General features: G+C 56.8%; 1 protein-coding gene across 2 annotated transcripts; it reads right to left on the reverse strand.

The window, feature by feature from the left end:
- Positions 1–5,484: 5,484 nt before the first annotated feature.
- Positions 5,485–16,391, reverse strand: FDXR (ferredoxin reductase). Of its 2 annotated transcripts, none has more exons than XM_052808388.1 (12): positions 16,297–16,391; positions 15,557–15,654; positions 14,271–14,366; positions 12,842–12,964; positions 12,152–12,265; positions 11,530–11,631; positions 10,077–10,184; positions 9,808–9,892; positions 8,938–9,152; positions 8,432–8,603; positions 7,770–7,943; positions 5,485–7,046 (listed from the first exon to the last, which is right to left on the reverse strand). In XM_052808388.1, the coding sequence occupies exons 1-12, from the start codon at positions 16,340–16,342 to the stop codon at positions 6,916–6,918; spliced, it is 1,464 nt and encodes a 487-aa protein (XP_052664348.1). In that variant the 5' UTR covers positions 16,343–16,391; the 3' UTR covers positions 5,485–6,915. The 2 variants fall into 2 exon arrangements, with proteins under 2 accessions (XP_052664348.1, XP_052664349.1); XM_052808389.1 differs by lacking the exon at positions 16,297–16,391 and adding an exon at positions 15,747–16,173.

Below are 16,391 nucleotides of genomic sequence, written 5' to 3' on the forward strand. Positions count from 1 at the left end.
CATCCTGCTCCCCCAGCCTCAGGCAGCCCCAGCTGCCCACCACTGCCTGATTCTGGCAGCACTGCCTCTCTCTTGCCCAAGGAGAGACTTAAGGGTTAGCAACAGGTCCTCGCTGCCTCAAACCCTTTTCCCAGGGCAACAAAAGGGTGGCTTTGGGGTTTAACATTGACAGCAGCAGGGGCTGCATTTAACCCCTTCTGTTGCCTTCATGGTTGGGTGTGACCAGGCTTGGGGGACCAGCTTTCCAGGAACCTGGTGCCTTGGGGCTGGCACAGAAACCCTGTGCCACTTCTGTGCTGTTAGTACCCCCCCCGCCCCTGGGCAGCTCAGGGGCCTCATTTACTCCTCCTGGGACCGGCTGCTCCCCAGGCTGGATCCCTTGGAGGGTCTCTATTTCAGCCCTGGTAATGCTTCATGGGGAAAATGTTTCCCAGCAGAGCTGCCGGCATCCAGGTGGGACAAGGGGGGGGCAACAGCAACACCCCCCCCAGGGCAATACCTGGCTCCCTCATTGCACCCGTGACCCTCCAGCATCTCCATCCCATGGGACATTTAACCCCCATCACAGCCCAAACCCCACACGTGGGACAGACAGACAAACCCAGGTCTGGCGCTCAGCTGGGCACAGCTGGAGAGTGTCTGCAGTGGGGACAAGCAGCAGAGGGCAAGGATCGGTGGTGACACACATGCCACCCCCACTCCCAGCCATGTCTCCTCTCCCTTGGGAGTCAAACCCAACTAAAGCCCTGGCCAGCAGCTCACAGTTCAGGCTGCAGAGTGAGTGGCTGTGCTGAGAGCTCTCCTCCAGGTTTTCAGTTTTCCTGGCAAAATCCTTCAGTGTCTTAAAAAACAAAACCCACAACATCTTTCTGGGGGAAAATGCAGCGATTCCCCAAATCCAGCCCGCTGCTGGGTCTGGGCCACCATGCCAGGAGGCAGATTATGGGAGCTGTTCTGCAATCATCAAAATACCTTATTTGTGCATTTAAACAACAAAAGTCCTTTTTACATTAAAAAAAAAGTGCCCTGATGGCTACAAAGGTCTGGGTTGAAACAGAAGTACCAATGGCACCCTGAGATGAAGCCCACAACCCCAGGGGCGCAGCTGGACTTTTCCTCCTCATTGGAAACCTCTGACTTCCCTAGTCCCTCGGTGCCGCCCTCTCCGGGGATGCTGTGCCTTCTTTGTTCAGCTTTCTGGGCTGTGTGAGGATAACTCAGGCACGAAGCTGCCTTCCCGCCTCCTTCATCCTCCTCCTTCACACCGCTGGGGTGGTACCCCAGCGCGGGACCCTCGTGTCCCTCACCCACTGCACAGTCCCAACAAGAGGGAGCTCAGCCAGCTTCTCCATCACCCCATTACCTTTCCCCAGCATCTTTTCTTGCAGGAGACTCTGAAAGCAGGTTGATAAATGCAAGGCACCACACTCCGACAGCTCCTGGTGTGCAGCCACCTCCTGCAGGGAAGAGCCTGCCAGCAGCTGGGCTGGGGGAGTGAGGGGGATGTGGGAGGACTGGGTTGGGAGGCAGATGTTAGTCCAGCTTTGTGCTACTAACGCACCCAGGCCAGCATTGGTGTTGGAGAAGTGCCTTGGGCTCCATGCAGGCTCCTTGCATCCCATCACAACCCCACTGGCATCTCACATGCCAAGCTGGGATAAAGCCCCATACAGTGCATCCTACCCCAGCCGCATCTGTTCTGCCCCCCCGCCCCCAGTCCTGCAGAGTCAATGGGAATCCATCAGTTCCCAGCATAAACCCACACCCAAGCCCCTACCCACAGCATCCACCCCCAAGGCGCACCCACAGCCATGGCAGCATCGCACAGCTCGAGCCAGTCCCTTTAATATTTCCAGTTCTGCAAGGCAAGCCCCTACCGTCAGCCTCCTATTTGTAGGAGAAACTTAGCCAAAGGTTTTTAACCTGAATGCATCCTAAACCAGGACTTTGGGAAGGAGAGGACGCAGGTCTGTGCACTGCCAGCACAAAGCCGGAGCCATCCCTGGAAGGGCAGGGTGGCAGCTGGGTGACACAGCCCGCTTGGGCTGTTCCCACAGGTGCCTGCATCCCGCTAACAGCATCCGACGTGGGACAGGGCGAACGCAGCATCATGCCCACAGGTCCCTCTGCCAGAGCTGAGTCTTGCAGGTGACACTTGTGACACTGGAGATTTAACCCCGGACCTGCACCCATCCCGGTCCTGCACCCATCCCGGTCCTGCCTGTCGGCTGCCAACCCCCGTTCCCCAGAAGTTTGGCCAAAAATTAAGAAGGTCTGAGCCCAGCCACTCCTACTCCTGGGCACCCACCTTCCCCTGGCCCTCTAGGTCTCACTTAAGAAGCAAATGTGGGTGCAGATCACCTTCCCCCTGTGCTGCCTTTGGCTCCCAGGTCACCCCCAGGCACCATCCCCCCCTCCCCTGTCTGCTCCATCCCATGAGGGGATTCAGGTGCTTAAATAACCACACAGAGCTGGCCGGTATCTTGGATCCCAGCAGTCACAAAAGCAATCGAGGCAGAAAGCAGAGCGAGGAGAAAGGTGGAAGAGAGGCCACGGGGATGGTGCTGTGCACGGTGCATGCATGGCATAGATCCGGCTCAGCTCTGCTCCGCTGCCACTGCATCCTACCCTCACAGTAATTAAGGGAGCTAAAATAAACAGGGATGGTTTCATCCCTGCAGGGATAATTCCTCCTCCTGGGGTGGTGTGTGTCTGCAGGGCTGCCCCAGAGGTTGGGGATGAGGCAGCCAAAGCCAGCGGGTTGGAAATGGAAATTTCCCAGGAAAGGAGGATATCGCTTCTTTCTGGGGCGTAACCAGCCCTCGCCCTCCAACAACTTTATTTGCCGCTGTCGTATCCCTAAATAGCTCCTCGAAGCAGCTGCTGGGAGTTTACATCTCCTTCACCTCTGCTCCCCTCCTGACCTTGGGAAATGGGCTCATGCAGCCCCAATTTCCAAAGTAATTCACCCCAAGCAGGGGGAAAAAACCTTCAGCCCCACACAGCTGCCCTGCAGCCGCTGCGGGGCCCCCGCAGCACCGCTGCCTTCCCCAGCACAGCCCTCCGACTGCGGGCAAGACTTCGGGGAGTGCGGGGCCCTGGGAAGGTTAGGTTTCTCAGGCTGGGAGTGGAAACCATGAGCCTCTGGTGGGTCTGGAGCCAAGGATGTGCTTGGGGTCCTTTCGGAGAAGGGGTGATGATGTGCCACGGGGGAAGCTGTTCCCTAGGTGCAGTGGGGCTGGTAACCCACTCCAGTGACCCCAGAGGCTGGTACCCCAACCCCAACCTGTTCGCCATGCCTGCCCGGGGCTGGGTATGGATCCGGAGAGAAGAGCGCACAAGGTACGAGAAGATGTGCCCAGGAGAGCAAGCGGCGAGGGGAGGGTACACACAGGGGCCGATGCTTGTGCTCAGCCAAAGCGCTGAAGTCAGCACTCTCCGGAGCCATCTGTTCCCGGCGAAGCCCCGGTGCAGACGGACTCACCCAGGCTCCCGGCAGCGGATGCCGCAATTCGGTGATTCATGTGGCGAGGGGACGGCGTAAGACCGGACACCGCCTCTGCGGCCACGCTAACTCCGGGGATGGGGCTGGAAAATTATATATTAGCCATGCTGTGGAAAAGCTTTTTCAACCGTTCTTCTGGTCGCATGAGCTGGCCTTTAAACTGGAGCACAGCTCTTCACTGCTGGGCCAGGGCTCTGACTTAAGCTGGGTTTTCCCTTATTCCAGAGCACAGGTAACCTCCCACTTCATGGGCTCTAAATGCTCATTTGAAAAGGCCGAGTTCAGCAAGCAGCCTATTAGCAAAGCCAGTGAGAGCCTCTGCACTTGTCTCCCAGGTGTAATTGCAAAAGGCAGTGTCGACAGGAGCTTCTGGGATGTCTCAGACCTGCTTCTTCCCTGGATTACTCCAAGCTGCCCAGCAGCCCATGCAAGGCAGGAGCCCCAGGGGAGAGAAGAGCTAGCCTGCACAGCTCTGCAGACCGGGGAAACCGAGGCACAGCAGCACAAAGCAGCAGCAGGAGGTTGCAAAGACCCAACTGAACAGCACTTACTGTGCAACCATCCCACACCGTGATGAGCTCTCTCTGCTCTGTACCCAGCCTGGCTGCCTTTCAGAGCAGCACACAAGACAGCAAGGAAAGCGTGACACAGGGAGCTGTGAGAAGGGAACCACGCAGCCTTGCCTGGCCGGTCTCGAGGCCATCCTTCACCAGATGCTGATCTCCACCAGCTTTGTGCAGTCTCATTAAAGCTAAGCTGAGCCATAACTCATCAGAGCAGGGAAGTCCACATTAAGAGCTGGCAACGACGACTTTCAGCTTTTCAGGCCTCCTTCCAACAGCAGACTGGTGTCACTCAGAGCATCGCCTTCCCGGCTCCTTACTGGCTGTGGAAAATGGCTTTGGAGCTGCTCTTCTGGCTGCTCAAGAGAGTGGAGGGCGAGGGGGTGGCTGCCCAGCGAGGCTGTCCCCCCTCGCCCCTCGGACCACCGTGGCAGGGACATACCTGGAGCAAACACAAGGTTAATCATGCCTGAAAGCAGAACCCAACTGAACTGGGCCCCCCAGCCTGCTCAGAGCCCAGGCAGGCTGCTGGAGCTCTGCAGGCAGCAAGAGAGCTGGGTCACTCCCCCCCCAGCACCGGGGGTGCCAGGTCACCCCTCCATCCCCTCTCAGCCCCTCTTTGCTCCCCGTTACCGGCCTCCCAGCGCCACCTAACGACATGGCGACCGGGGATAAGGACCTTCACGGGGAAGCCGGACGCATCCCGGTCCCTGGAGAGAAGGATGGAGAGGACCAGATGGAGATGGGGAGGCAGGAGGCAGCAGGACACCCGGCTGGGGCTTGGGGATGCAGGCAGCAGAGGAAAGGGGAGCTGGAGGTATTGAATAAAGATTTACAGAATCGCGATGATCCTTCCTCTGCCCACGAGGCTCAGTCCTCCATCCCCGCCCTTCGCTGACCTTGATCATCCCATGGCTTTCCCTCAGCCCAGCATTAATCCCAGGGCCTTGGCCAAGTTCTGGGTTGAGCAAGGATACTGGGCTCAGCAAGGAAAGATGCTCCCCTTCATCCGTTATCACAGCCCCAAAACTACCCTGAAGCGCCACCAGTTTGGGAACAGCCAGTTGCTGTGCTCACCGCAAGCACGGTGGCCTGCATCATGGCTACAAAAACACCCTGACATCAACATTCAAGGCGATGTGGAAGAAAACCCTGGGGAAGAGCTGGCTTATCTCTTCCTGATACCTGCAGATTTGATGCAGCCACAACAACCCCTTCACTGTCATGTTTCTGGCTCAGCTATCTACCGAAACGGCTGCTCCCTGCCCGGAGCACAACCCCCTCGCCTCCACACCCCCCTTTCCAAAGCGCTTCTTCACCTCCGAACCCAGAGCTGATGTAATCTCCCGCTCAAGAGTTCAGCATTAGGACTGCATCAGCCGCGAGACGTAACAAGAGCCACATCACACAAGCAGCTGTTCGACAAAAGCTTTATTGCTCGTCTGCGTACGAGTTCCCAGTATCACATTTCCTGAGTTTCTTAATGAGCTTGCAAATGAGATTTAAATAGAAAAGGAAGGAGGGAAAAAAGGAAAAAAGAGAGAAGCCAGAGATCTCCCTTCCCTAAGGTTGGACCAGAGATGGGGTGGGAGTACAGTGCCCAGTAGACAAGCCCTCTACCATGGGAGAGGGCTCGGCAGAGATGGAGGTTGAGCGTGGACCTGAGACAAACCCCCACCAGCTGCCCTGGCTTGATTTACCCTCTGCCTCCATCACGGAGCCTAATTTGTTTCTAACACACAGTCACCAGCAACTGCCATTGTCACCATTTACACAGGTCAGAGAGGAGCAGTTGCAATCCTACGGTGCTCCCGCGCGGAGCACAGGAGGTCGGGGACAGCGTGGGTGGCAGGACGGCCAGGGGAGGGGGCCACGCTGACGCAGCCCCTGTGCCACGGATAAAGAGGAGATTATGGCTCACGGCTTGTAATCTGGCTTAAAACCTGACACCATCACCATAGTCAATTTGGGCTAAAAGAAGCATTTAATAAGCTTCAAAACACACAGGCCAAAAAAAATCCCCACCAGTGAATTAAGTGAAAGGGCTCAAGGCATTGCTTGCACCAGTCAGTGCTGGCAGGTGCCAACAAACATCGGATCCCTCATGATCTGGAACAAGGCAATTACACACTTGTTATCCCAGTCCACCCCACAAGCTAGAACCCAGGTTCTGCTGGTGTTTAACTGTGTGAGACAGAAAGCAAATTAATGCCCTTGTCTGTTTGTTTAGAGCTCACAACAAGCAAACAGTCCCTCCCTGCACAAGAGGAGCTGCCTTGCCTTGGGACATGTTGCAGGAGACGCAGTGCTCGGCTGGCTGCTCCGAGATTAAGGCAGTCACAGACAAAGAAGCCAGACTCAAGCAGCAGGTCCAATTTGGCTTTCCTGGAAGGGTTTATTTAAAAAACAATTATTATGAAAAGAAGCCTGCTCAGGCACGAATGACAAGGCTACGAAGCTTGTGGCTTAAAGGGGAGGCAGCAAGACACAACAAAGTTTCTCTGTGTGGCTTGCCATGGGGAAAAGTGTGTGGCCAGGAATCCTGCCAGGTGCACATCTCCCCTCACCTGTGCCAGCCAATTCATTAATGCTCAAAGGACACGAATGACAAGGATTTCCCCCAGGAGTGGCAGCCAGCTGCAAAGATGTGGGGCCAGCCAGCAGCCTCAGATGTTTTGAGACATTCACTTTGGGAACTCGAGTTCATCGTTACTAGAGAGGCTCAAGTGTCACACACCTCCCCAGAGCGGCCACTAGCCCCGGGCACAAGCCCTGCGCTCCCGGGCCCTGTCTGTAACCTGCTGGCATTACCAGCTGGACCAGCACCATGTTCCCATTGCTGCTGCTTTAGTGACTGATCAACTGCAGCATCTCCTGAGGATCCACTATCTTCTCCCGGGGTTTGCCGGCAGCTTTGCCTCTTGCCACTTCAGCAGCATCTATCTTCTCCCAGTCCGAGAATGAAACAGGACGGACCCCTGGGGTGACGGCGAGAGATGGGAGAGAGAACTTAACCAAGTAAAAATGAGTTCAGCCTCACCTCCCCCGTTAGCAGGGACGTGATGTGCCAGCAAGCCCTGCCCTTCTCCAACACGGTGTCAGACTTAAGCCTCACGAAGGAATAATAATTTCTAACACCGTGAGGAGAGGGATGGCAGGTTCCAGTTGACTCAGATCAGTCAGACCTTTGCAAGCCGTAACAATGGCAAGCACGGCACCACCTTAGGGGACAAAATGCTTCCAGTTCACTGCTAAACCTCAGACAGTTAAGAGGCAAAACACACACACTTTAATTGAATGCCTTTAAACACAGCAACAGCAAATTACTCTCTTGGGCATTTTAATCTTTCCCCCAACTTGCCTGGAAGGATTACTAGGAAAACCACTCAAGAGCAATAGCTTGCTGTCTAGGCAGCTGACAGTGACATTTTACCCAAGGTCCGTGCTGCTTTTAATGGCCCTTCCCCAAAAGTGGTCATTAACCTCAGCAATGACACCGACTTTGAGGGAATTCAAGTCCCGCTCTCCCTGGGCTTTGGAGCAATGAAATGACAGCAGCACAACACATTTCCGTGGTTCAGACTCTGCTCCCAAAAGCAGCTCGCAGGACTCACTGCCCCAGGATACGATCCAGGAGGAGTTTGGCTGCATCATACTTTCATGCTGGCTGCTACAGCAGCTCACACCCCCCCAGCACTGACCTCGGCTGTGCAGGATGCTCTCCACGGCCCCAAAGCCTTCTCTGGAGGTGGACACGTCCAGCACACCCAGCTGGAGATCCTCCAGCACAGACTGGGCAGTGTCAAAGCTGTCGTTCATGGTGGTGATGATCACGCCCGTGGGTCCTCTCTTCACCCACCCGCTGCAGTACAGACCTGCCCGGGCACACAGAGCAGCCAGGCTCGGTCCAGCACGTGGCTGTGGACCCTCCTGGCTGCAAGTCCTTGCCCTGTCCCTGGGCGTCACATCAAGCTGCGAGCGGTGGAAGAATCCACCCCTGCGGTGGGAACAGAGCGAGGCCCTTCGACGGTGCTGTCACAGGAATTTGTGTACCTGCAGACCAGCACTAAGCAGCCGTATGGGCTGTATTGATTGCTTCACTAACAGACTCCAAGGCCCAGTAAAACCACCATAATCTTCAGCACTGTTTGCTGCAAAACCAGACACCCCTAACGCAAGCTGAGGACGGGCCAGTTCTTAACGCCTGACAGAGGCAGCTCGTTTCCTCAGTTTCCACTCTCTGACTGAGGCACGTGACCGCCTTGTATCGGTGCCTTTGGTGAACGGAGCTTCCCACCCCAAAGCCCCCAACCGACCAGCTGTGCTCAACATACATCCCACACACATCCCGGCAGATACAGACCTGGAACGCCCTCCACTCTGCCTGAGCTGTTGGGGATAATGCCACGCTGGGTGTCGAAGGGTACCGCTGGGTCCAGGGGCAGGCTCCGGTAGCCAATGCTGCTGAGTACCAGCCCGCACTCCAGCTCCTCCACGTCTCCAGTGGGGACAGCTTTAGCAGAGTCACCCAAACCCTGAGAGAGGGAGGAAGAGGCTACTGACCACCAGACAGTCACCAGATGCAGAGCAGCAGCTTCCTCCAGTCCCCTTTGGCATCTTTGATCCCTAGGTATTTGCTAAAGTCCTTTCTGCAGCAGTAGCAACATGGAAGGAGCTCCCTTTAGAAGGTGAAAGGCTCTTGTCAGTGGTACCAGCTTCCCCAAGAGCCTGCCAGCGGCCACTCCAACCAGCCAGGGAACACAAAGCTGTCTTTGGAGAGATTCCCAAGGGCTGCAGGGATGCAGCAGTGTCCTGCTTCATCCCTGCAGCCCTGCTTAGGGCCATACCAGCCCCGCCACAAGCCCGTACCTCCAGGCGGGTCAGGGCCATGCGGATGCCCCTCGCCCGCCTCCCATCAGCGGTGGGCAGCACCTCCTGGGGGCTGCGCTGGAACTTCAGCCCCCACTCCCGGGGGGCTGCTGCCTGCGCTGCTGCTGCCTGCGCCTCCATCATCTTCTCCCCAGGCTTCTCTAGGGCTGTTTTAATCAGCAGCTCAGTCAGTCGCTTCCTGGGCCTGGGGGCATCTAGGAAGAAAGAAAGATCTGCAGAACAGGAACCTCAGCAAAACCCCCTTGGGACATGGCGCTGAGCCGAGGTCATGTCAAGGCAGTTTCAGAGGTATGTGTGTCCATCTGGAGTTTGTCATGCTGATGGGAGTCCGACGCCTTTGAGATGACAAACTACAAGTCAAAGTGACCAGGAGAGCTCCTGAGGCTTGAGGCCAGTGGGACACACAAATCAAAGCCTGTGATTTCGCTGTCTTGCTGGTGCTCAGAGGCAGCAGCCTGTGGAGAAGAGCAAGTCTCTGGACACCCTTGAACTCAGTGTTTTCTTTTTAGGTCTGCAGGAAGCTCTTAAATCAACAGCCTTGGGATCTCTCCTGCAAGGCTCCCCCAGCCCTCCCAAATCTCCTGCCCTCATCACTCAGAGAGTAAAAGCATCACACCCAAGCAGCAAAGTGACTGCATAAACACAAAAACAGGCTGTTCCCTTGTCTTTGTGGCCTCCTAGCACTCTGAGGACGAGCCACATCATGGTCACCTGGCTTTCACACACCATGCATTAAGCACAGGGCAAAGAGTTTCTCTGATGCATATTCTGAGTATCTCCAGATCACTCCTGGACGCTCGCCTGTCAAGGTGAGTCCCTGTCTGGAAGAGCATGGCACATATCCCTCACCTTTAATAGCATTTTCAAGGCCTGTGAAGTCAGCAGGGTTCAGGACAGGTCTGGCACCAGGCAGGTTTATCATCTCCCGCAGCTCCTGGGAATTGCAGGCAGGAAGATGTTACCTCCAGTGCACAGAGGTTGTCCAACAGCCCCAGGCCCTCTTCCCTCAGCAGCCTGGGTTCCCCACCCATCCCTAGACCACCTCTCCCCACCAGCGATGGATAGCCTGGGCCTCAAGGCTGGGAAACACGGCTGCCCTCCAGCACCCCCAGCCTTACCTTGATAGTGAAAGCAACTTGGAGAGGTCCCCTCCTCCCAACCAGCCAGACACGCTTCACCTTGCTGCAGGCGAGAGCTGCCAGGGAGCTGTCAGTGATGTCTGTCTTCTGCAAGACAGAGACAGGAGAGTGGGACGAGGGCAGATCTGGAGGGAGCTGGGGGGAAGGCACAGCCTCTGAAGGTGAAAAACCGGGAGAAAAGCAGGCTGTGCATGCAGAGCGCCTGGGCGAGGATGGAAAACAAGTCATCTCCCTTTGCACAGAGCTATTTGCACAGCTGGTCCCTCATCACTGAATGTACTTTCCGAGGCCATAATGCACTAAAGGTAACAAGCCAGCACCCAGCGAGATTGCCTTGGGGGATCTACCCAAGCAGGTTAACCCTGGGGCTAACAGAGCAAAGCCTTCCAGTCATCTCGATTTTGGGGTGCCTGCAGATGCTGTTGAGTGACTTCCCAGCTCAGGATATACAGGCATTTGAGTGAAACCCACTGCAAACCACAGCTCAAATCACTGCCTGCCCGCCCAGGGCAACTCCGAGCACAAACACAAGCATTAGCTCGGCAGGGCTTGACTGATGGTTGGCATCTTGCAGCAACCCTATGCTCTGTTTCGGTCATGTGCATGTATCTAGATCGCAAGAAGATCTTTTCTAGAGAAGATCCCTGGGAGGGACACCAGGATAAACCATTCCAGACCAATATTCTTAACAGGAAACTGCCTGCACACTCTGGCACTCATTTCCAGTGCCATGTCATTTGCAGCACTGCTTCCCAGCTGGCTTTAACCACTGGTTAGCAGTATCTCCAAGTTTTGGGGTTTTTTTTTATTTAATTTAGATATTAATACAGGAAGTTGTTGCACAGCTGTAACAAACCTCGTGGCATTTCTCCAGGAGGGAGAGCCTTTGCTGCTAACATCTGGGGCAGCAGCTGTATGGAACAGCTGGTGCAGACCAGCTCCCAGCTGTCTATAAGGAAGCACAGCAGCAGAAGAGGTCCACCAGCTTGGACCAGCCACCAGTGTGCCCAGTGCTAACAGCAGAAATCAGGCTGCTGCCCTCAACTACAGTAGAAAAAAAAAAAAAATTCCAACAGGAGAAGCTTCTAATTTGGTGGTGGAAAAGGACAAGCAGCTCCTCCTTTGCTTCTCATAGGAAAGGAAGGGATGAAGCTCAATTGCCAACTTTTTAGGTACCAGCAGCCCAGGAGGCAGCAGCAATCCAGAGAGTTCTGCAGCGTTACCCAAGGCATGGCCACAGCCTTGGATCACTCCCTATGGACTGTGAATCCACAGGGTGCACCTGAGAGGCAACAGCCTTCCCTGGGGAAAGGTCCCAAAGACAGGAGAGTCTGAGATTTTGCCGAGATGGGCAGAAACCAGCACCCATCCAGCAGGGAGTGAATTTGGGCCCCAAGCTGCCTTCGTGGCACGGAGTACCCCTGTGACTCACCCTGAGGAGATGCAGTGGGGACAGGAGGATCCGGGCAATATCCAGCGCCACATTGCCATGACCCAGAATCAGTGCTGTCTCACAGCTCAGGTCGGGCTTCAGCTGTGGGGAAAGACCGACCCATCTGTGAGCAAATCCACCTGGCCTCCGTGATGTCCGCCCCCTTGGACCTGTTCCCAACACCCAAATTCCCTTCCACCCCTCTTTTCCCCAAAAAGAGGTGGTGCAGATGGGGAAACTCCACACCAGCCTCTTCCCCAAGCAGACACAGCAACACAGCCACTCTGGGCACCCCAACCAATGCCTCTCGCTCTCTTCCTGTGATGGCAACTCAGGAGCAGGAGCTCTTTTGGCCAAAAAACCTCCTCAGGCCAAAGCAGAGCATCACTCCACCCAGGTTCCCATCTGGCCCAGCCAAAACGTGCTGCCAACCTAGAGAGCCAGCTAATCCGCTCTCACTGATGTGCAAATTGTTCACATTTCTACCATCTAAGAAGGATTTAACGTGGTGCCTGCTAATCTTTTCCAATTGCAGGCCTTTCAGGACTTAATCTAGAGCTGAATGCCTGCGTTTGGATGCAGGATGGGGAGGAAGGGCAGGGAAACACACTGCTGTACTCACGTCCCGGTTCTCAGGCAGCCCATTGTACCAGCCCACGAATGCTCGGGCCGAATAAACGCCGGAAAGGTTCTCCCCTGGGATCCCCAGGACCCGGTTATCTTCAGCACCGTAACTCTGAGGAGGGAGCAGACACAGTCAGAGATGTCACTGTGTGCAGGGTTTGATACCAAAACACAAATCTCCCCTTCCAGCTGCTGCCAGGGACACTGCACGGCTACCAACCCTTCCCGGGGGCCAGGATACTCAATGGAAGGACTAAACACAGCCTGAGCACGGGGGCTTCATCCACCTCATCCCCCGGGCTCCGGAGCCAAACTTGACTTGACCTCCTTGGGCCAAGGCAGAGCATGACAAGCTAAGGACTGAACAGGAGGGACAAATCCATATCAGGCTGAAACAGGTATTGGCCATCACAGGGAAGAGGTTCCTCAACCGCTGCCTCTTACAGCAGGGTTTCAGAGACCTGCATTTGATGCCATGCTCTAGCACATGCTCCCTCCAAGGCTTCAGACAAGCCTTGTAGCATTTGAGCTGTCCCGAGGCTGGGGAGAGTTTGCCACGGTAATAAGGCACCCAGAAACACCTTGCCCAAACCCTCTTCCTAAGACCCCAGTGGGGAATAACCCTGCAGACTTTCCCCATGACTTCTGGGGAGCTAAGGCAGCCCTGGCTCTGAGGCACGGTACCCACCAGCACCACGGCATGGTAAGCCTGCCGCAGCTCTGCTACCGTGACGTCCCTCCCCACGGTGACGTTTCCGTAGTAGGCACAGCGTTCCGAGCGCGCCGTCTGCGTGAAGGCGTTGATCACGTTCTGCCGAGATCAAACAAGCACCGGGGAGTTATGTCCAAGCCACAGCCAGGGCCAAGGCCTGCTGCTGACAGGAGGTCCTCGTTCCCGTCCCCTGCAGCCTTGAGATGCTTCTCCCCCTCTCCAAGTCAGTTATTCTGAGACTCTTATCTAACAACAGCCGCAGATAATTCACAGGGAGATAAGCACAGCTGTGACTTGGCACTCTTTCCACCACCCTTTGTGGAAAGGAAAATCCATCTTTTGCACCCGCCTGGGGAGGACAGGTCACTTTTGATACCTTCGGCCCCTCTGAGTAAACCCTGCTATAGGAGAAAACTCCTTCCCAGAGGTGAGGCTTGCAAGGGAGTCCCACGAAACAACCCCTTCCATCGAGAGTGCTGCCTGCCAGACCCCCTGTGCCAGCCTCTCATCTCAACCCTTTCTGAAACCCACTTCATCAAGAGAGGACGCAGGGCAGGATGGCGCCCAAAGCCTTTTCCTCTGAGCAATCAGGGCTACACAGCAAAACAACCACTTTTTCCCCTTCAGCTCCAGCCAGATTCAGCCTGGTAACAGGACAGATACCACTGTACGGCGAAAGCTGCCCAAAACCCACATCTGTTATGTCCACTCCTCATCTCTCAGCTCAAAGGGATCCAGGCATTTTGGTCTAATGATCTCCAGGGATTAAAGGAAACCATTGCAAGATATTGCTGTGTCTGGATCTCCTGTGTCCTACCACTCCAACTACCTTCACCCCAGCTCAGACATGGCAGATACCCCTGGGTACAATTCATGCCCACTACGAGGCAAAGGAAAACGGTTGATTTCAAAGAGCTCCTTGGTTTACCTTCTCTTTGCCCAGGTGTGCACCTACAGCCCAACTCCATCACTTCTAACAGCAGATCTGTGTGTTCCCAGGTACACATTCGTACCAGAATGGGTATGAACAGAGCAGAGGCAAACAACAACTGCAGTGAGCGGGCAAGATCCTGCCAGGTTAAAGTTTCCTGGTACAAAGAAACCCATCTGTGCTCCTTGGTCTTGCTCTAGGCCAGTCTGACCAGCACCGGGAGCAGCACTTCCCATCACAAGCCCCTGTTTTTGACCCGCTCTCCAGAGCCCTAATGCCAGACATCCCTTATCACCTAGCCGTGGCCTTGCTGGGTCTCAGCACGGACGAGGAGGACATTCGGACCTCTCCAGTGTGACAGCTCCACACCACAGCGAGCCTTGAGGCACCACAAAGGACGGCAACTGCCTTGCCTGCACCCACCACCGTCATCATGTTCAACCGCAACGGCAAGGGGAGGAGGCGAGCACCAACCTTCACTTCGGGGTGATCTGGGGCCACCCCAAAACGGACAAGCCCAAAGGGAACAGGCAGCTTCTCATAGATGTCCACTCGGGTCCCGCCGTGGTGCTGCAAGAGAAGAAAGTCGCGGTTAAGGGATGAGGACAGAAAGGCCACATGAGCCCAGCAGCTCAGGAGGGACACGCAACGCTTGCCTGCTGCTGGGGGAAATACGGGGCAGGAGGGACGGTTGCACCAAGATCCCATAGCCAGAAACAGCCTCTTCCAGGCTCTTCCATGCACAGGATGATGCTGTACCTGTTACTGACAGCTCAGATCGTGAGGTGTAGCAGCGAGCGTGACCCCAACCACCATCAAGTACATCTTGTGGGGGGCTCCATCCTGCTACCCACCCCACAGCTCCTCTTCCACACTAAACCGGTGGCTATCCTGTACCCGGGGGGCTGATGGAAGAGCCCCCACACTGGCTGGGGAGCACCCAGCGCAGCACCCTGGGTGCTGGTAGACCTGCCAGTCTGTCTGCCAGCCCTCCACAGAGGTGCCCGTGTCCCGAGATCCCCTGGAGCTGAGTCACCTCAGGGTCAGAGCTTTAGACAGATGTTTTGCTGCAAGGCTTTTGTTATCTTGTATTTTGAGCCAGCCTCTTCCCAGAGATTAAGCAGCCCTGAAATTTGTCCCTGAGGCTTAGTAACAGCTATTTTCCAACACGTACCGGAGACAACACAGCACAGTTTAATGACGGCGTTAAGCTGCTGCATCTCTGGTCGGTGCCAGCAGCCCAGTTCTGTGCTTGGGCCTCACTTCCCAACAGAGATTTAACTGCCCGAAGCACTAACGCTTACAGACACCAGGTAAAGGATCACCCGTGTGCCTTAATTCAGCTGGGGGAGGAGGAGGCAGGAGAGCAGGTCCTGCACATTCCCTTTAACACATAGTTAATGTCGTGCCTGTTGGGTGACAACAGCTCTGAGCGAGGCAGATCTCTGCTGCTTATTTGATTCTAGAAAAATCACTTGGGCTGAACTCGCAGCAACCTGGCCAGGCCTGGGTCCGGCCTGCACGGCCCAGGGGCAGGGCAGGGATGATGGCAGCAATACTTACCCCAGGCAAAGGGGCCCAGGAGGACTCTGTGGGGTCTGGGCTGCCCCACGCAGCCCCCCGACGACACAGGCTTGGCTGGAGCCGGGCCGGGAGCCCACAAAACCACTCCCCAACCCCCTTGGAGCCAGGCAGCATGGAGATGCCTCCCTCAGCGAGCAGGTCCCTGCCCTCACCACCCCCAAATCCCACCCCGGTACCTTGAGGATGTGCTGAGCCGTGTAAAACCCCGCGGGCCCGCTGCCCACCACGCAGACACGAGGAGCCAGGGCAGACGAGGACAGCCATCGCTTGAAACCTGGAGGCGTGAAGGACAGAGAGGACGTGATGCCGCACGAGGTGCTAACTCCCAGGCCCGGCCATAGCCCTTCCCTCCAGCCCGGTACCGACCCAGAGGGGCTCGTCCCCCCACGCCGGCCATCGCGGGCAGCCGGGCGGCGGAGGAAGGCCGGGGTTTATGTACCCGGCCCGGCGGCACGTCTCCCCGAAGAGATTTGAGGCGGAAACGCCTCGAGGTCGAGGTCAAGGCCGGCGGCCCCCGCACTCGGCCAAGCCTGCGGCCTTGGCGCTTACGGCTGGGCCGGGGCCGGTGGTGGCGGAGAGGCTGTCAACCGCTCCGGAGAAGAGCCCTAGAAAGCACCGTACCGGAGATGCCCCCGGCCCCACGCACCGGGGGGTCCCGGACCCAGTCCCAGACCCGGACCCGGTGCCGGTCGCGGTCGGAGGAGCACCGGGCCCCCAGCACTCTCGCCCCGGAGCGCAGGGCATGGTGTCTCCCCCCCGGCCCCACGTCCCTCGGTCCCCCAGGGCTACAGCACGGGCCCGCCGGTCCCGGTTCCCGCAGCCCCGGTGCCCCCGGTCCCGGGACACGAGTTCCTCCCTCCCGCCCCCCCGCCCGGCGCCGGTTGACCCCGTGACGCCACCAGGCCCCGCCCCTCACCGCCCGGGACGCCACCGCCCCTCCAGCACGCGCCGCCCGGTCCCATCCCGGCCGCCGCCGCCGCCGCCGCCGCTGCTGCCGGCTGCCCCGCCCCT

The sequence above is a fragment of the Harpia harpyja genome, chromosome 14, assembly GCF_026419915.1.
Source record: "Harpia harpyja isolate bHarHar1 chromosome 14, bHarHar1 primary haplotype, whole genome shotgun sequence".
In the NCBI taxonomy this organism is placed as follows: domain Eukaryota; kingdom Metazoa; phylum Chordata; class Aves; order Accipitriformes; family Accipitridae; genus Harpia; species Harpia harpyja.